Below are 21,260 nucleotides of genomic sequence, written 5' to 3'. Positions count from 1 at the left end.
GGACATTGCTGAGCAATTTAACTGTTCTGAATAAGATGCAGGTAAACTTTCCAGGATGTGCACTCTCCTGGATACTGGCCTGTGAGTTGCCATTTTCAATTTCGGTCTGGTGGGACTCCTTCTCCAGAGACACCCGGGCTCTAACATAACTACATTTTTTTCTTTAACCTCTGACACTCCTGATTATTGTTTTTTATTTTTTTCGAGGAGCAACACTCCTTTTTTTTTCTTTCTTATTACCCCCACACTACCACCTAATTGCGGTCGTGCTTATTTCTTCCCCAGCACCCACTTTGCGTGTGTGCAGGTGTGAGACACAGTGAAAGACACAAGGTGCAGGAATCTTTATTCAATTCCCACCACGAGGAAGAAAAGAAACACCCGAGTGGCCAGTGAATAACTACGTTTTTTTGTCTGCAACCAGGCCTCCCTGATTGGGTCAAATTAGCAGCACCAATCAGGGAATTGACATTCTATGATGTCCATCTGGCTGACCTTGTTAGAATCATTACGCTCTCCAAATCACACACCTTCCTGAAATGGAACTACTTTGACCTTCCTTCATTGATTTTGGTCAAAACTCTGGAATTCCCTCGTTATTAGCACTGTTAGAATTTCAGAAGCTCAGCAACGCTGCACACTACCACCTTGTCGAGAGCAGTTAGAGATTGACAATAAATATTAGGCATTGCCAAAGATGTTCATCTCTGATAAGCTAATGTAAAATGACAACAGACGACATAAAATTGAGAATGTAGAAGCTCCAAGTTATTTATGTCTGCCTTACAGGAATACACTTTGTGGGAAAATCCAGTGCGAAGGTGGGAGTGCATTTCCAATCCGAGGTGGACAGGTGAACATTGTTGTCAGTACTGTCAAATTTAAGGGTGTGACATATAACTGCAGAGGGATTGTTTCTGACTTAGCTGATGCCAGCACTCCAGACTTAGTTTATGATGGAACCAAGTGTAGCAACAACAAGGTAAGACATTCACAGTTAACATAAAAGTAAATCAAACTCTTTGATAATTGGTAGACCCCCCCCTCCCCCCCTTTGCTCTCATAGTATTTCTTTCATCCCACTGTTGAGTCTCTGCTAATTTCCCTGATGATGCAATTGGCAAAGCCATATCATCTCCTTCACACTGCTGTTATCTCTCCATTATTCAACATTTGTCCTCCTGCAAAACCTCTCCGCTCTGCTCTTCATTGCCTCTAACTTTCCCCATCATGTATTTTGTGTGTTTTTGTCATTGCACAAATCTGATCAAGCTGGGAGAAAGTGAGGACTACAGAAGCTGGAGATCAGAATCGAAGAGTGTGGTGCTGGAAAAGTACAGTAGGTCAGGCAGCATCTGAGGAGCAGGAGAGTCATTCCTGATGAACAGATTACGCTTGAAACATCGACTCTCCTGCTCCTTGGATGCTGCCTGACTGGCTGTGCTCTTCCAGCACCACACTTTTTGACTCTGACCAAGCTGGCCAAACTGCCATTCCAACATGAATTTCACAAAAACAAACAATTGCAGATTCACCAAGTCATATCTCGGCTAGCAGCATTTCTCAGGAGTTCTCAGTTCAGTGGGTTACGGAATTAGAGGCAATCCCACTAAATATATCCAAGTCTTTGAAAATTTGACAATGTATTCCACACGGCATGCATTTCGGATCACAGTCTCCTGATCAGGGACAGACATTTCAGTCTGATATGAAAGAATATTTCTGCACACAAAGGTTTTGAATCTTTGTAATATTCTACCACAAAGTGCAAAGGAAGCACAGACATTGAGAATATTCAAGATGAGCTCAGTAGATTTTTGAAACCTAAAGGAATCAGCTGATGCAAAGTGGGTTGGTGCAGTAAAGTGGAGTTGAGTTGGATGCAGAGCTCTGATGTTTTGGGATATGCAAGAGCCCAGAGGAACCCTTTGACCATTTCTTGCTTCTCGTTTTCATGGTTATGAGCTTGACTGGGTTTTAGTGTTCGACAATGCAGATGGCTCATTTTTGAAACTTTATCACATTGACACTGCGTTGACAACCATTGTTTATTTTCTATTTAACAGCTGTGTCATAATGCACAATGTAAGGATGTGGCTGTCTTTAAAGTAAAGGAATGTGACAACGCCTGCAATAAAAAAGGGGTATGAAGTTAATTTCTCTTATTCCTTGTTAGACTGATTAATGTTTTGGGGGTTGATTGGGATAACTGCATCAACTGCATTGATATAATTCGTTTAATGGAGTAAATATCCTAAGGCACTTCACAAGAGTGCTATCAATACAATTTGGACCACAGTGCCTGAAAGGAAAAAGAGAAAGAATGATTGAGTGGCAGTGAATCCAGACCTCAAGGCCTCGGACAATTGCAAAAATGCCAATACTGGTGAACCAATGAAAATTACAGATAATACAAGACCAGAATTAGTGTTTTAATGATGTCTCAGAGAATTTGAGCTGGAAAAGAACATAATGATACAGGAGAGGTGAGGCCAAGGATAGATGTGAAAACAAAGATTGAAATTTAATATCAACATTTCCTTAAATTGGAGCCAACAAGCAGAGGGTAATCTACACAAACAAAATGTTTTTAGAGATAGAACAGGAACAGTGTTTTGGATTATCTCAAGTTTACAGAGGGTAGATTGTGCAGGATGAGATGGGAGTGAATTGGCGGAATTGAGTGTCGTGGTCAGGATGGTTTTTTAGATTAGATTACTTACAGCGTGGAAACAGGCCCTTCGGCCCAACAAGTCCACACCGACCTGCCGAAGCGCAACCCACTCATACTCTTACGTTTACCCTTTTACCTAACACTACGGGCAATATAGCATGGCCAATTACACCTGACCTGCACATCTTTGGACTGTGGGAGGAAACCAGAGCACCCGGAGGAAACCCACGCAGACACAGGGAGAATGTGCTAACTCCACACGGTCAGTCGCCTGAGCCGGGAAGTGAACCCGGGTCTCTGGCGCTGTGAGGCAGACAGTGCTAATCACTGTGCCACCGTGCTGCCCACAGTGGTCTGGATGAAGTTTGTAGCAGCAAAGGTGGGCAAGGGTAGAGACCGGCAGAGTTACAGAATGGATCTAGTTATGGTGTCTATATGACTTTATAAAGACTAAGACTTTATAAAGCTCTGGTTAGGCCCCATTTGGAGTACTGTGTCCAGTTTTGGTCCCCACACCTCAGGAAGGACATACTGGCACTGGAACGTGTCCAGCGGAGATTCACACGGATGATCCCTGGAATGACAGGTCTAACATATGAGGAACGGCTGAGGATACTGGGATTGTATTTGTTGGAGTTTAGAAGATTAAGGGGAGACTTAATAGAGACGTACAAAATAATACATGGCTTGGAAAAGGTGGATGCTAGGAAATTGTTTCAGTTAAACGAGGAGACTAGGACCCGTGGACACAGCCTTAGAATTAGAGGGGGTCATTTCAGAACAGAAATGCGGAGGCATTTCTTCAGCCAGAGAGTGGTGGGCCTGTGGAATTCATTGCCACGGAGTGCAGTGGAAGCCGGGACGCTAAATGTCTTCAAGGCCGAGATTGATAGATTCTTGTTGTCTCGAGGAATTAAGGGCTACGGGGAGAACGCTGGTAAGTGGAGCTGAAATGCGCATCAGCCATGATTGAATGGCGGAGTGGACTCGATGGGCCGAATGGCCTTACTTCCACTCCTATGTCTTATGGTCTTATGGTCTTATAGGGTAATAGTATATCTCAGTGGAAAACATGCCATTGGGATAGCAGGTTTTTAAAAATTTTACTCAGTTATGGGATGAGGGTGTTGCTATCTAGGTCAGCATTTATTGCCCTTCGCTGATTGGCTCGAGGGCAGTTAAGATTCAACCACCTTGCTGCATGGTCTGGAGTCACCTGTAGGCCAGATAAGGTAAGGAAGGCAGTTTCCTACCCTCTAGGACATTTGTGAAACAGTTGATTTTTTTGCAACAAATGATAATGTTTTCATGGTCATCATTAGATTTCAAATTCCACATCTGTATTGAATTTTATGGAACCCTATGCGCTGGCAGGATTTAATTCTGCATCCACAGAACATTACCTGGGTCTCTGGATTAACAGTCCAGAGAGAAGACCATGAGGCCATCATCTACCCTGCAGGGGCAGAAGAGAAACCCTTCTCGTGAATCAGTTGCTATGAAGAATCATGTAAGCGGTGCTACCCAAGTCATAGTGTACAGAAAAAGGACCTCTAGCCCATGGAGGCTCCACGGCTCAAAAACAACCACCTAATTATTCTAAGCCCAGTTTTAACATACATATCACCTCAAAATCTCCTGCAAGTTATCTTCAATCTACGTCCAGTGGTCATTAATCCCTTTATCAAGGGGGAAGCGTTATTTCATTCAACTCTATCTATGCCCCTCATAATTTTATATATCTCAATCATGTCCCCCTCAGTGTCCTCTACTCCAGAAAAAAACAACTCCAGACTGTCCAGTCATAACTAACACACACCAGCCCAGGCAACATTCTTGTAAATTTTCTTTGCTTTCTCTCCAGCACAATCACGTCCCTCCAATAATGTGGATTCCAGAGCAACACACAACACTCTAGCTGTAGCTTTACCATTATTTGATATCTTTCCAGCATCATCACTCTTTTCTTAAATTCTATGCTTCGACTAAAGATGGCAAGCATACCATGGTCTTCTTAAACACTTCACCTACCCACTGTCCAACTACCTTAAGGGACCGGTCGACAGGCTCACCATTTGCAGCAGCAGTGGGAGCAGTGAGAATGCGAACCAGGGGACTGCCGGGAAGGTTAATTTTCCTGTTCAATATATACGTCGTGAATAGGCAGCGCAAAGACTCAACAGGAGTGGACGTGGATGCAGGGACTGCTGGGAATGTGAGCTGATATCTTTGGGCTTTGGCTGAACGTGAGACACTACATCCTCCTCTAACCAAAAAAAAAGTGGAGGGTTGGTGAGGTAAGGTTTCTTTTTATCTCTTTTGGCAATTTAGAGCAGAGGGGATGGAGGTTAGGGCAGTTACGTATTCCTCTTGCAGGATGTGGGGGGTAAGGGTCACCAATGGTGTCCCTGCTGACTTCATTGGGAGAAGTGCGCCCCACTCCAGCTCCTCACAGACCGCGTTAGGGAACTGGAGCTAGAGCTGGATGAACTTTGGATCATTCTGGAGGCTGACTGGGTGAAAAAGAGGAGTTGTAGGGAGGCAGTCACACCTAAGTTACAGGATAAGGGGAGGTGGGTGAGCATCAGGAGAGGGAAAGGGAATAACATCATGTCTCCTCAAACTCCTCTGCCATTAGAAAAACAAGGAGAACGTGAGGACTGCAGATACTAGACATCAGAGTCAAAAAGTATGATGCTGGAAAAGCACACCATTGAACCATTGAAGTCCATCTGGTATAGGTAGACACTCACCAAAATTTACAAGTAATATCAAGACTGACAATAAGAGCTTCTATAAATATATAACAATGGAAAGAGAAACCAAAGTGAACATGGGCCCCTCGCAGAGAAAAGGCTGGGGAAATAAAATTAGAAAATTAAGAGTGTCAGAGTAGACAATTTAGAAATACATAATATGGTCACTGAATCAGCACAGCATCATGAAGAGTCTGTCTGTCTTCTGTTACATAGCTAATCTTCTATTATGCCATTATACTGCCTCCAATACCATGCACTGTTATCTTATTAAGTAGCCTAATGTGTGCTACCTTATTACATGCTGTCTGAAAGTCTAAATTTATTACATCCATTGCTTCACTTTTATTTATGCTGCCTGTTAATTTTGCCACAAATTCTTGTTAGTTTGTCAGGCATAGTTTTCCCTTCATGAAGCCAGACTGACTCTGCTCAGTTGTATTATGCATTTTGATACGGTGCCACACCTGTCAGACCTGTTGAGTTTTTCCAGCAATTTCTGAGTTTTTGTTTGATCGGAAACAGAGGTTAGATGTAGATGGTCATTTCTCAGATTAGAATGTAGTTGAAAATAGTGTTCCTGAGAGATCGGTGTTGGGAAGAAAGTGAGGTCGGCAGATGCTGGAGATCAGAGCTGAAAATGTGTTGCTGGAACAGTGCAGCAGGTCAGGCAGTATCCAGGGAACAGGAGAATCGACGTTTCGGGCATAAGCCCTTCTTCAGGACCTTTGCTTCTTCTGATTTATGAAAACAATTTGGAGATGGCGTTGAGGAAAGAATCTTGAAATCTATAGATGATACTAAGCTCGGGAGAATAGTAAATTGTGAGGATGTTGCTGAGTGACTTCAGAGGGACACTGACAAGTTGGCCAAATGTGCAGACACCTGGCAGATGAATTTCAATGCAGAGAAATGTGAGGTAGAAGAAGTGCAGCAAGTCAATACAGGCTCAATGTTACAACTTTGAGGGGACTACAGGAGCAGAAGGACCTCAAGGTTCACATGTATGATTCTCTGAAGGTTGCCAGGCAAGTTGAAACAGTTGTAAAGAAGGTTTATTGGATCCTTGCATTTATAAATAGAGGCATACAGCCTAAAATTTGTGTTATAGGGAGAGGCTGGATAGGCTGGGACTTTTTTCACGGGAGCATAAGAGGTTGAAGAGCGACCTTATCAAGATTTATAAAATCATAATATGCTGAACAGCAAATGTCTTTTTCCTCAGTTGGTGGAGTTGAAAACCAGAGGGCATATTTTTACGGTGAAAGGAGAAAGATCTTTTTTGGGACCTGAGAGGTAGTTTTTTTCACACAGAGGGTGGATTGGCTGTGAATTTAACAATGAGAAGAAATGGTGGATGCAGGTAGTTACAATATTTAAAAAAAAGATTCTGACAAATTCAGGAGTAGGAAAGGTTTAGAGTGGTATGGGCTAAATGCAGGCATGTGGGACTAGTTTAGTTTGGGAATATGGTCAGTGTGGAGTGACTGGATTGAAGGATCTGTTTCGAAGCTGCATGACTCTATGACCTTGTGAGATCTTCATACCATTCACACACATGCTGTAACAGGGCGATAACATCTTCAGCATGTCCTTTAAAGGAACATTGCATATTTGCTTCAATAAATACAACCATCCACAAGCTTTCACATGTGAATCTGCCTACCTTAGTCTGGATTATTTCCATTTACTTCTCACTTGGTTCTGTCCTTTTAATTTCCCAGCACACTAACACATTGTACAGACTTTTACGAAAGAAAAATCTCATATTATTACAGCATCAACCTTACCTGCAAATGCTGATGGTGAAAAACGCAATTTCTCTGTTTTTGTCTGCAGAGTTCCCACCTGCATGAAATAGCCACATTTTACCCCTGTTTATGAAAGCATGCATCCTCCCATGAACAATGTTCACAGTGGATGAATATAGTGGATGGATGTTAGCCAGTGGCTTGCCTGAAGGAATCTGCAGTTCTGTAGACTGTCCTCTGACAACTATAGATATGACTGCAGTTCATATTTGGATTTAAACTGGACACCATTTTCCAAGTGATTTTAAAATCTTTCATTGTTTCAGGTTTGCAACAACAAAGGTAACTGTCACTGTGATGTTGGCTGGGGTCCTCCATTTTGTAAAACCAAGGGTCCTGGTGGCAGTATTGACAGTGGTCCTATGGTGAGCACACTCTCAGGTAATCTTTTCAGTTTTTTATTGTGCTGAGGCTTTTGGTCACTTTTCTTGGTGTTTTCTTTCTGTGTTCGTCACCAGTATGTGTCCTCAAAATCAGGTTGCTTCACCATACCAATCATTTTTCACAATCGGTTAAATCAGTTCTGATTGTGCACCTCAGTAGTTCTGATTGTACACCTCAGAAAAGCCTCCCTCAGCATTGGCATTGTAGTGACTATAATATGGTCAGCTAGGTGGTAGTGACTGTAACGCAGTCAGCTGGGTGGACAGCATAGAATAAGGGTTCCCTGATTGCGGCTGCTAATCTGGTCCAATCACAAAGCCCTGGCTGACAGATATAAACAGGAAGGTGTGACTGAACTGTTTAGTACTTAGCTTGTGTAGTTGAAATTGTCCTGTAATGACAGATTTGGCTTGATGTTAATGACAGCTCAACAGTAAATAAACTGCTCAATAGACAAAAAAAAAACAAAAAAATAACAGGAAGGTCAGCAATGCAGGATGTGTCGTGAAAATAGAAAATCCTGTGGGTCTGCAGGGTTAACCGATGGTCCAGATGTTACAGATGCTGACATTTTGATTTATGTGAGTGCACTGACGACAGAATGTTGTGGACAAGAGGATATAGAGTCATACAGTCATAGAGATGTACAGCCTGGAAATAGACCCTTCGGTCCAAACTGTCCATGCCAACCAGATATCCCAATCCAATCTATTCCCACATGCCAGCACCCGGCCCATATCCCTCCAAACTCTTCCTATTCATATACGGATCCAACTGCCTCTTAAATGTTGCAATTGTACCAGCCTCTACCACTTCCTCTGGCAATTCATTCCATACACGCACCACCCTCTGTGTGAAAAAGTTGCCCGTAGGTCTTTTTTATATCTTTCCCCTCTCACCCTAAACCTATACCCTCTAGTTCTGGACTCCCCGACCCCAGGGAAAAGACTTTCCCTATTTATCCTATCCATGCCCCTCATAATTTTGTAAACCTCTATAAGGTCACCCCTCAGCCTCCGATGCTCCAGGGAAAACAGCCCCAGCCTGTTCAGCCTCTCCCTGTAGCTCAGATCCTCCAACCCTGGCAACATCCTTCTAAATCTTTTCTGAACCCTTTCAAGTTTCACAGCATCTTTCCGATAGGAAGAAGACCAGAATTGCATGCAATATTCCAACAGTGGCCTAACCAATGTCCTGTACAGCCGCAACATGACCTCCCAACTCCTATACTCAATACTCTGACCAATAAAGGAAAGCATACCAAACGCCTTCTTCACTATCTTACCTACGTGCAAATCCACTTTCAAGGAGCTATGAACCTGCACTCCAAGGTCTCTTTGTTCAGCAACACTCCCTAGGACCTTACCATTAAGTGTATAAGTCCTGCTAAGATTTGCTTTCCAAAAATGCAGCACCTCACATTTATCTGTATTAAACTCCATCTGCCAATTCTCAGCCCATTGGCCCATCTGGTCAAGATCCTGTTGTAACCCTCTTCGCTGTCCACTACACCTCCAATTTTGGTGTCATCTACAAACTTACCAACTGTACCTCTTTGGCTCGCATCCAAATCATTTATGTAAATGACAAGAAGTAGAGGACCCAGCACCGATCCTTGTGGCACTCCACTGGTCACAGGCCTCCAGTCTGAAAAACAACCCTCCACCACCACCCTCTGTCTTCTACCTTTGAGCCAGTTCTGTATCCTAATGGCTAGTTCTCCCTGTATTCCGTGAGATCTAACCTTGCTAATCAGTCTCCCATGGGAAACCTTGTCGAATGCGTTACTGAAGTCCATATAGATCACATCTACCGCTCTGCTTTCATCAATCTTCTTTGTTACTTCCTCAAAAAACTTAATTAAGTTTGTGAGACATGATTTCCCACGCACAAGGCCATGTTGACTATCCCTAATCAGTCCTTGCCTTTCCAAATACATGTACATCCTGTCCCTCAGGATTCTCTCCAACAACTTGCCCATCACGACGTCAGGCTCACTGGTCTATAGTTCCCTGGCTTGTCTTTAACACCGTTCTTAAATAGTAGCACCACATTAGCCAACCTCCAGTCTTCCGGCACCTCACCTGTGACTATTGATGATACAAATATCTCAGCAAGAGGCCCAGCAATCACTTCTCTAGTTTCCCACAGAGTTCTCGGGTACACCTGATCAGGTCCTGGGGATTTATCCACTTTTATGCAGATATTGTAGCCTATGCAGCATACTGTCAACTGGAAGCTGAATTGGACAGGCCTATTGCAGGATATGCAAACCTAGGTCCGGGTATGATTCCCACTGAGCCACAAGAGTTATAAACAGCAAGGCGGCACTGCTTGTCACTGGCCACTTGGGTGTTTCTTTTCTTCCTGATGGTGGTAACTGAATAAAGATTTGTGCACCTTGTGTCTTTCACTGTGTCTCATATCTGCACTGGGGAAAAATAAGCACTACCACAGTTAGGCAGTAGTGTGGGGGTAAGAAAAAAAGGAGTGAAAAAAAAACCAGAAAGGTCACAAGTTCTGCTCTTACTGAGACCTGGCACTGAGGAAGTTGGACTAGTGTCAGGAAGTAGCCTGTGGAAATGAACGGTGAATTCACGATGGGATCTCAGCCTCTGTGGAGTTATTTCAGGCATCAAAGTTCACCATTTACTGTTCTAATCAAATAAAAGTCAACAGCTCCCAAACTCCACAGCTTCCACTGACCTGAAAGAAATGAGATAAGGAGGGCTGGGACCAGAAATCATTTTGCAAACAGGAAGGAAAGTTATGAAATGAGTGTTGTCAACCTGAGAACCTGCACAGACCGATGATCTGTTGATAAAGTTGATAAGTGAATAGGATTGGATGGGTGTGATGATACAGGGAGGAGAGATCTAGATAAATTCTTGTTTTCAGAGGGCAAAAATGGGAGTTGGGCCAGGAAAACATTGGAGTAGCTAAATATCAGCAAAGGCATGGATGGAGATTCAGCAGTGTGTGGGGTGAGGCACGGTCAGAGACAGGTCACTTTACAGAGGTGAAAGTCAACAGTATTCAATATAAAAGGAATGTTGGGCCAGAAATTCCATTCAGGCTCAAATAGAGCATCAAAGTTTGATTCAGTCTCAGGCAGTCAGAAGGTGGCTGGAAGGAATTGGTTATGAGGGCAGAAGCAATGGATTCAATTTTAACGATGCTGCTCCTTTAACAAGTTATGTTGTCCTTAGTTTTTTTCAAAGGGGGTGTAAAGGCAGAGGTTCCGATATGTCTGGGCTTTTCTCATTGAGGAGGCTTTTAAGTTTAAAAACCAACACTTGTACAATGAAAAGGGAGTGGCCAGTTGTCCCATTTCAAGGTTTGGTTTGGTTTTAGTGAAGCTGTTTTGTTTGCAGTTGCTGGTCATGTTTTGGCTGGGAACCCAGAGAAGCTACTCAGACCCCAAGAAGTATTCTCATGCTGATCCTCTCTCACTCTTTCTGACATCTCACCTGTTCGAAACTGTGTTTGATTTTAACATTTTTTTACCAATGGGGTGTTTATGGCAACGTAAGCATTTGGAAAAGCACCATTAAGTTATGATAGAGTCAACTGGGTTTTCAGATAGTTATGTTATTCTAGATTTGGATTTCTTTTGTTTGTGTTTAAATAAAGTCTTTTGTTTAAAGCTGAATGGTTGGGTCAGCTGCATCTCTCCTGGAATATCCATTTACACCTGCTTCAAACAACTCCAAGTTAGGGCCTGGACTACCTTCCTGAAACATTTTGAGGGCGTCTGGCCTAGTCCATAACAGAGGGATGCTGTTTGTGGGATTTCTTCTGTCGTTCCAATTTGGGATTAGGGGTTGTGGACTTGGAGGTAGTGAGTGGTAGGTGCTAGTCTCTTTTGCTCCTGGTTTTGAATTCAGTTGGTTTAAACAGTGCTTGGGAAATCAATAGCTCTTTCAGTCACTAAGAGGTTTATGGGGTAGAAGAAGTGACTTTGTGTGTTTTCCAAAAGGTGAACTCGGAAAAGCTGATGGAATTGTCACTCAATCTGGAGTTGGAGCTGACTCCATCTGTAAGGAAATGAGAGATAATTACAGCAATAGCTCAGCATTTAAACTTGCTGGAAATGCCTTCAGAATCTTTGGAAATGGCTTTTAACATTGTTCAAGATGTTCTAGGATTTGAAGATGCTTACCAAATTTGCCAAGAAAGTTTGGAAAGCCAGAGGAAGGATATAATTTTAAAATTATCAAACAGGTTAGAATTGGGCTTAACCAAGGACAAAAGGGAAGCTGAAATGATAATGGAGTGGGTTAAGTGCTTGGGTATATCAGAGAAACAGAGAAGTGCGGTGGAGTTAGAAAAACTTAAGTTGCAATTAAGGCAACATGAGTGAGGAAATAAAGAGAAAGGAAGAAGAGCCATGTTTGAAGATAAAGAAAAGGAGAGAAGGTGTTTAGCTGCGCAAAACAAAGGGGAGAGGAAGTCCCGAGCAGAAGAAAGGGAAAAAATGAGAGAAAGATAGAGAAAAGAATGGGAGAAAGAGAGAGAATTTGAATTTCAGAAGTTGCGATTAGACAGGAGTGTCAGCTTAAAAGGATGGAGATAAAGACTGAAGGTAAAAGGCAAGATTCTTGGCAAGGTGGAGGAACAAAGAGACTTTGGGATCTATGTCCAAGTTGCTACCCAAGTTGATAGGGTTGTTAAGAAGGTGCATGATGTGTTGGCTTTCATTAGCAGGGGGATTGAGTTTAAGAGCTGCAAGGTTATGATACAGTTCCATAGAACTCTGATTAGACCACACTTGCAATATTGTGTTCAGTTCTGGTCACCTAATTATAGGAAGGATGTGGAAGGTTTAGATTAGGTGTAGAGGAGATTTACCAGGATGCTTCCTGGACAGGAGGGCTTGTCTTATGAAGAAAGGTTGAGGGAGCTAAGGCTTTTCTCATTGGAGCAAAGAAGGATGAGAGGTGACTTGATAGAGGTGTACAAGATGTTGAAAGATAGAGTGGATAGAGTCATAGAGATGTACAGCATGGAAACAGAATGGCTATTGCAAGAGGACATAATTCTAAGGTGATCGGAGGAAAGATGTCAGAGGTAGGTTCTATACACCGAGAGTGATGGGTGCGTGGAATGCACTGCTAGCAGTCGTAGCAGAGTCAGATACAGTAGAGACATTTAAGCGACTCTTGAATAGTCACATGGATAATAGTAAAATGTTGGGTATGTAGATTAGCTTGATATTAGAGGAGGATAAAACGTCAGCACAACATCAAGGACTGAAGGCCTGTACTATGCTGTACTGTTCTATGTAAGCTTAGTGAGGAAGAGAATGAGGAAGAGCAAACCCATGGTAGCCAAAGGCCTGGTCAGGATCTGTTTAAATATATTCAAGCATTGCCTAAATTTGAGAAGGATGTGGAAGCCTTTTTCATCTCATTTGAAAAGGTGGCAAAACAAATGCATTGGCCAGTGACTGTGGGTTTTGTTGATCCAAACAAAACTTGTATGTAGGGGTAGTGAGGAATTCACATCAATATCAGAGGAAGGATCTGGGGAGTATGAAGAGGTGAAGAAAGCCATCTTAAGTGCCTATGTGTTTGTATTAGAAGCCGACAGACAGCATTTCAGGAATTAAAGGAGACACCTGGTTAAACATAGAGTGAGTTTGAAAGGATCAAACAAAGTTATTTTGATAGGTGGATGAGGGCATTAAAAATACAGCAAACCTATGACGTTCTTAGACGATTATTTTGGAGGAGTTCAAAAATTCACTTCCTGAAGTAGTGAGAACTCACGTAAAAGAGCAGAGAGTTAAAACGGTTAGCGGCTGAAATGGCTGATGATTTTGAGTTGGTTCATAAATCCAAAGTTTGGCTTCCAAAATCAATTTCAATCCATGAGGGATAGAAATTGGGGGAAAAAGAAATCCTCACGTGGCAAGGGAAAGGTAGATCTCAGTGACAATCATAAGCATAACTTACTACAGGGTAAAAAGGAAATCCTTGAAGGGGAAAGATAAGTTAAAAAGCTCCAGTGTTTTCATGAAATCACAGTGTTGGTGAGTTCGAAAAAGCACTGGGAAGCCAGATGTAGGAATACAGGATAAGACAGTGAATTCTGTTGGAGTGGTAATGGAGAGCACACTGGAGGCTAAAATGCTGCACCAGAATGTATAACCTGGTCAGAGGTTGGTTAAGCAGGAAGTGCCAGAACTTCTTAAACCATATACCAAGAAGGTAAAGTTTACTCGCACAGGCCAGCAGCAGCAGTTAGCGGTTACAATATTAAGAGACACAGGAGCCTCTCAATCTTTGAACTTGAAAGATGAGATATGTACCACTGAAGGACTATTGCCAGAAAAGGTATTAGTGATAGGAATTCATGGTGAGACAAAAAGTACTCAAAAAGAGTGAGGTTAGAGTGTCCATTGAAGAGTGGAGAAGTTGTGGTAGGAGTGCTGGACAAACTCTTAGCTCCAGGAATACAGTTTGTCCTTGCTAACAATATAGCTGGTTCACAGGTAGGAGTGCTGCCCACTGTGGTTGAAAAGCCAGTGGAAACTCAGGCACCTGAACTATTGCAGGACATGTATCCTGGGATTTTTCCTGTGACAGGGTCATAAAGTCACCAGTTCAAACAGGAGAGATCAAAGAGTACAGATAAAAAAGGTGAAGTAGAATTAGCAGAGACTCTGATCAGATGTTTGACCAAAACAGAAGCAAATTGCTGACAAAGTAGATATCTTTAGATCAAATACATTAATTGAATTATAGCAGAGAGATGAAAATTTAAAGCCATCGTATTAAAAGGCATATTCTATCATGGAGGATGAATCCAAATGTGTCCCTGAATGCTACTACCTTAAAAATGATGTCTGAATGAGGAAATGGAGGTCACCACATCTTCAGGCAGATGAGAAACGGGCAGAAGTTCATCAAGTGTTATTACCAGTGGGTTGTAGAACACAGATGTTGCGAGTGGCATGTGAACAACCAGTAGGAGGTCATTTAGAGCTAAGAAACAGTCAAACTAAAATACAAAAACATTTTTTACTGGCCTGGACAGCATACGGATGTAGTTAAAATTTGACAGACATGCCACACGTGGAAAACCACAGGCAGGAATAAAACTCGTACCTTTAATATCTATTCCTGCATTTGAGAAACCTTTTACAAGATTCTTAATTGATTGCATAGGACCCATACCTAAAATGAAAATGGGAATCAGAATTTGTTAACAATGTTGGATGTGTCCACTAGATTTCCAGAGGCCATTCCATTACGCAATATCACAACTAAAAGGATTATAGAGGAATTATTCAGATTTTTCATGAGATATGGACTACCCACAGAGATACAATCAGATCAAGAGTTAAACTTCACATCAACATTATTCAAGGAAGTTATGGACAATTTAGGAATAAAACAATTCAAATCTTCTGGATACCATCCAGAATCACAGGGAGCTCTCGAAAGGTGGCATCAGACATTGAAGACCATGTTGAGGGTTTATAGTCAAGACTATGCAGATGATTGGGATCAGGGAATTCCATTTGTGCTTTTTGAGATCTGAGATGCAGCAAATGAATGAACCAAATTCCATCCAATCGAATTAGATTTTGGACATGAAGTAAGAGAACCACTAAAATTGATTAAGGAGAATCTGGAAGTCAGGATTCAGAGATCGCATATTTGGACTATATGTCAAAGTTTAGGGAATAGTTAAGTAGAGCGGGGGAGTTGGCTCGACAGTGTTTAAAAGTATCACAGCATACAATGAAACAGGAAGCAGAGAAGAAATCAAAAACTCGTAATTTTGCTGTCGGGGATAAGGTGTTAGTGTTTCCTCCAGTGATAGGTGAATCTTTTAAAAACAAGGTTTAGTAGACTGTATCAAGTTGAAAGGAGACTGAGTGAAGTCAACTGCTTGACAAGGACTCTAGACAGAAGGACAACTCACAGATAGTGTCATGTGAATACACTCAAAAGCTATTTTGACAGGGAAGGAAAGCCAAAGGAGACTGTGTTATTGGTTACAACACAGAGGGAAGAAGCAAGTTCAGAGGATTCTGAATTGGACATTCTTCATATTAAATTGGACAATGAGGAAGTTGTCAAAAATTGTTGTCATAAATTATTGAGTTACCTTCCAAAGAAAAAGTGAAATGACCACATGGAGAGATATGTGGAAATAAGCTGGGAGTTACTAACCTAATTATCCATGATGCAGATAAAGGAGATGCTGTTCTGATTAAGGTGGTAGAAGCAACTTATATTTCTAAGTAGGACTTGCTGTGAGGATACTGGCAACGAATGAATTCAATTTCACCTTTTGTATTGCTAAATGGACTTTATCAGTTTGAAATAATGCCATTTGGCATGAAAAATGCACCAGCCACATTTCAGAGACCAACCAATAAGGTCATTTCCAGATTATCCAATTGTGTCATATATATTGATGACCTGGCGATTTTTAGTCACACAGAGAAAGAACATTTGCAACATTTGTCAGAATTATTCGATTGACATTAGGAGGCAGGCTTGGTGATAAATCTGGCAAAAAGTGATTTTGCCAAAGTCCAAGACACCTTCCTGGGCCATAGACAAATGGCCCCATGGAATGCAAACACAAAGGTAATTTGGGAGTTTCCATACCATCGCAAAACGAGCAGTATTCCTGGAAATGAGTGAATTTTATTAGTGTGACTACTCCACTCATTGAATTACTAAAGAAAAGCAAGACATTTCAGTGGACAATGGATTGTCAGAAGGCATTTGACAGCCTGAAGCTGAATTAACTACTGCCCCAGTATTTGCCACACCTAATTATCCAAAGCCAATCAAAGTGGCTATCGATGTGAGTGATGTGGGTATCAGTGCTGTGCACTTACAGGAAGATGACGAGAAAATAGAAAGAGCAATCGGGTATTTCTCCAGGAAATTGAACATTCAACAGCAGAAATATTCAACAGTTGAAAAGAAGACTTTGAGCTTGGTGTTGGCGTTACAACATTTCAATGCTTATGTAGACTACTGGAGAAAATGCGGAGGTATGATATTGAAGGTGATTTAGCGGTTTGGATTAGAAACTGGTTTACTGTAAGAAGGCAACGAGTGGTGGTTGTTGGAAAATATTCAGCCTGGAGTCTGGTTACTAGTGGTGTGCCGCACGGATCTGTTTTGGGAGCATTGTTGTTTGTCATTTTTATAAACGACTTGGGCACAGGTATAAGTGGATGGGTTAGTAAGTTTGCAGATGATACTAAAGTCGATGGAGTGGTGGACAGTTTGGAAGAATGTTGCAGGTTGCAGGGAGACTTGGATAAACTGCAGAATTGGGCTGAAAGGTGGAAAATGGAGTTCAATGCAGATAAATGTGAGGTGATTCACTTTGGGAAGAATAACAGGAAGGCAGAGTACTGGAAAAACTCTTGTTGGTGTGGATGTGCAGAGGGATCTTGGGATCAGGGTCCATGTACATAGATCCCTGAAAGTTGCCACCTGGGTTGATAGTGCTGTTAAGAAGACATACAGTGTGTTAGGTTTCATTGCTAGAGGGATTGAGTTCCGGAGCCGTGCTGTCATGCGATACTGCAACTATACAAAACACTAGTGTGGCCACACTTGGAGTATTGTGTGTAGTTCTGGTCGCCCCATCACAGAAAGGATGTGGAAGCATTGGAAAAGGTGCAGAGGAAATTTACCAGGATGTTGCCTGGTCTTATGAGGAAAGGCTGAGAGACTTGGGTCTGTTCTCATTGGAGAGAAGAAGGCTAAGAGGGAATTTAAGAGAGACATACAAGATGATTAGATAGGATGGACAGTGAAAATCTTTTTCCGAGGATGATGACATCTGCTTATACAAGGGAGCATAGCTGCAAATTAAGGGGTGATAGATTGAAGACAGATGTTAGAGGCAGGTTCTTCACTAGAGAGTGGTAAGGGCGTGGAATGCCCTACCTGCCAATGTAGTTAACTCAGCCACTGTAATGGAAAATTATCCATTTACTGTGAAATTTAAAAGAGAATGCTTTTCTTCAATTCAATACTGTACTGAGCTTTGTAAACGATATTTTGATGAAGGTCTGTAGTTAGCTTATTTCTGTTTGAATTCTGTAAACATTCGACTTAACCTTGTGATAGTCAAGCTCAGCGAAAGCTGAAGACCTGTTATGTCTAGGACCAGGGGATGAGAGAATAACAACTTGAGCTCTTCCAGTTTCTGCCCTTGACAGTGTGATAAGAAACAGTGAGGAGAAAGTGAGGTCTGCAGATGCTGGAGATCAGAGCTGAAAATGTGTTGCTGGAAAAGCGCAGCAGGTCAGGCAGCATCCAGGGAACAGGAGAATCGATGTTTCGGGCATAAGCCCTTCTTCAGGAATGAGGAAACTTTGTCCAGCAGGCTAAGATAGAAGGTAGAGAGGAGGGACTTGGGGGAGGGGAGTCGGAAATGTGATAGGTGGAAAGAGGTCAAGGTGAGGGTGATAGGTCAGACTGGGGTGGGGGCGGAGAGGTCGGGAAGAAGATTGCAGGTTAGGAAGGCGGTGCTGAATTCGATGGATTAGACTGAGACAAGGTGGGGGGAGGGGAAATGAGGAAACTGGTGAAATCCAAGTTCATCCCTTGTGGTTGGAGGGTTCCTAGGCGGAAGATGAGGCGCTCTTCCTCCAACCATCGTTTTATTGTGGTCTGGCGGTGGAGGAGTCCAAAGACCTGCATATCCTTGGTGGAGTGGGAGGGGGAATTGAAATGTTGAGCCACAGGGTGGTTGGGTTGGTTGGTCCGGGTGTCCCAGAGGTGTTCTCTGAAACGCTCCGCAAATCTTGACTGAACCCTTTCAAGTTTCACAACATGTTTCCGATGTTAACAATATTCCAACAGTGGCCTAACCAATATCCTGTACTCAATACTTTGACCAATAAAAGAAAGCATGCCAAAAGCCTTCCTCACTAACCTTTCTACCTGCAACTCCACTTTCAAGGAGCTATGAACCTGCACTCTAAGGTCTCCTTGTTCAGCAACACTCCCTAGGACCTTACATTAAGTGTATAAATCCTGCTAAGATTTGCTTTCATAAAATGCAGCACCTCACATTTATCGGAGTTAAACTCCACTGCCACTTCTCAGCCCATTGGCCCATCTGGTCAAGATCCAGTTGTAATCTGAGGTAACCTTCTTTGCTGTCCACTACACCTCCAATTTTGGCGTCATCTGCAAACTTACCAACTGTAACTCTTATGCTCGCATCCAAATCGTTTATGTAAATGACAAAAAGTAGAGGACCCAGCACCGATCCTTGTGGCACTCCATTGATCACAGGCCTCCAGACTGAAAAACAACCCTCCACCACCACCCTCTGTCTTCTACCTTTGAGCTAGTTCTGTATCCAAATGGCTAGTTCTCCCTGTATTCCGTGAGATCTAAACTTGCTAATCAGTCTCCCATGGGAAACCTTGTCGAACGCCTTACTGAAGTCCATATAGATCACATCTACCACTCTGCCCTCATCAATCCTCTTTGTTCCTTCTTCAAATAACACAATCAAGTTTGTGAGACATGATTTCCCACCCACAAAGCCATGTTGGCTATCCCTAATCAGTCCTTTCCTTTCCAAATACATGTATATCCTGTCCCTCAGGATTCTCTCCAACAACTTGCCCACCACCGATGTCAGGCTCACTGGTCTATAGTTCCCTGGCTTGTCCTTACCACCCTTCTTAAACAGTGGCACCACGTTAACCAACCTCCAGTCTTCCGGCACCTCACCTGTAACTATCGATGATACAAGTATCTCAGCAAGAGGCCCAGCAATCACTTCTCTAGATTCCCACAGAGTTCTAGGGGAGACCTGATCAGGTCCTGGGGATTTATCCACTTTTATGCATTCCAAGACATCCAGCACTTCCTCCTCTGTAATATGGACATTTTGCAAGGTGTCACCATCTATTTCCCTACATTCTATGTCTTCCATATCCTTTTCCACAGTAAATACTGATGCAAAATACTCGTTTAGTAACTCCCCCATTTTCTGCGGCTCCACACAAAGGCCACCTTGCTGATCTTTGAGGGGCCCTATTCTCTCCCTCGCTACCCTTTTGTCCTTAATATATTTGTAAAAACCCTTTGGATTCTCCTTAATTCTATTTGCCAAAGCTATCTCATGTCCCCTTTTTGCCCTCCTGATTTCCCTCTTAAGTATACTCCTACTGACTTTATGCTCTTCTCAGGATTCACTCGATCTATCCTGTCTGTACCTTACATATGCTTCCTTCTTTTTCTTAACCAAACCCTCAATTTCTTTAGTCATCCAGCATTCCCTATACCTACCAGCCTTTCCTTTTGCCCTGACAGGAATATACTTACTCTGGATTCTCATTATCTATTTCTGAAAGGATCACATTTTCCAGCTGTCCCTTTACCTGCGAACATCTGCCCCCAATCAGCTTTTGAAAGTTCTTGCCTAATACCATCAAAATTGGCCTTTCTCCAATTTAGAACCTCAACTCTATCCTTTTCCATCACTATTTTAAATCTAATTGAATTATGGTCGCTGGCTCCAAAAAGCTCCCCCACTGACACCTCAGTCACCTGCCCTGCCTTATTTCCCAAGAGTAGGTCAAGTTTTGCACCTTCTATAGTAGGTACATCCACATACTGAATCAGAAAATTTTCTTGTACACACTTAACAAATTCCTCTCCATCTAAATCCTTAACACTATGGCAGTCCCAGTCTATGGTTGAAAAGTTAAAATCCCTTACCATAACCACCCTATTATTCTTTCAGATAGCTGAGATCTCTTTCCAAGTTTGTTTCTCAATTTCCCTCTGACTATTAGGGGGTCTATAATACAATCCCAAAAAGGTGATCATCCCTTTCTTATTTCTCAGTTCCACCCAAATAACTTCCCTGGATGTATTTCCGGAATATCCTCCCTCAGCACAGCTGTAATGCGATCTATTGTCAAAAACGCCACTCCCCCTCCTCTCTTGCCTCCCTTTCTATCCTTCCTGCAGCACTTGTATCCTGGAACATGAAGCTGCCAGTCCTGCCCATCCCTGAACCATGTTTCTGTAATTGCTATGATATCCCAGTCCCATGTACCTAACCATGCCCTGAGTTCATCTGCCTTCCCTGTTAGGCCCCTTGCATTGAAATAAATGCAGTTTAATTTATTAGTCCTACCTTGTCCCTGCCTGCCCTGACTGTTTGATTCGCTTCTGTTCTCAACTTTACTAGTCTCAGATCGATCTCCTTCCTCACTATCTCCCTGGGTCCCACCCCGCCACCTTACTAGTTTAAATCCTGCCGAGCAGCTCCAGCAAATCTCTCTGTCAGTATATTAGTCCCCTTCCAATTTAGGTGCAATCCGTCCTTCTTGTACAGGTCACTTCTACCCCAAAAGAGATTCCAATGATCCAAAAATGTGAATCCTTCTCCCATACACCAGCTCCTCAGCCATGCATTCATCTGCTCTAACCTCCTATTCCTGCCCTCACTAGCTCGTAGCACTGGGAGTGATCCAGATATTAGTTTTGACAAACGGTCAGTTGGACGCGAAACATCAGCTCTTTTTCTGTCCTTACAGATGCTGCCAGACCTGCTGAGATTTTCCAGCATTTTCTCTTTTGGTTTCAGATTCCAGCATCTGCGGTAATTTGC

General features: G+C 42.6%; 1 protein-coding gene across 1 annotated transcript in view; it reads left to right on the top strand.

Annotated features, from left to right (window-relative positions):
- Positions 1–21,260, top strand: part of LOC122548889 (disintegrin and metalloproteinase domain-containing protein 12) — a 257,353-nt gene that overhangs the window by 219,162 nt on the left and 16,931 nt on the right. Inside the window, exons 16-18 of the mRNA XM_087992297.1 lie at positions 790–982; positions 2,067–2,144; positions 7,508–7,622. Coding sequence (XP_087848423.1) covers positions 790–982; positions 2,067–2,144; positions 7,508–7,622 — 386 coding nt within the window. The remainder of the gene's footprint in view (positions 1–789; positions 983–2,066; positions 2,145–7,507; positions 7,623–21,260) is intronic.

The sequence above is a fragment of the Chiloscyllium plagiosum genome, unplaced genomic scaffold (genome assembly GCF_037043375.1).
Source record: "Chiloscyllium plagiosum isolate Xiang-an unplaced genomic scaffold, Cpla_swu_hap1 HiC_scaffold_1, whole genome shotgun sequence".
In the NCBI taxonomy this organism is placed as follows: Eukaryota; Metazoa; Chordata; class Chondrichthyes; order Orectolobiformes; family Hemiscylliidae; genus Chiloscyllium; species Chiloscyllium plagiosum.
The sequence above is the reverse complement of the archived record's forward strand: the minus strand, read 5'-3'. Positions and strand labels throughout refer to the sequence as shown.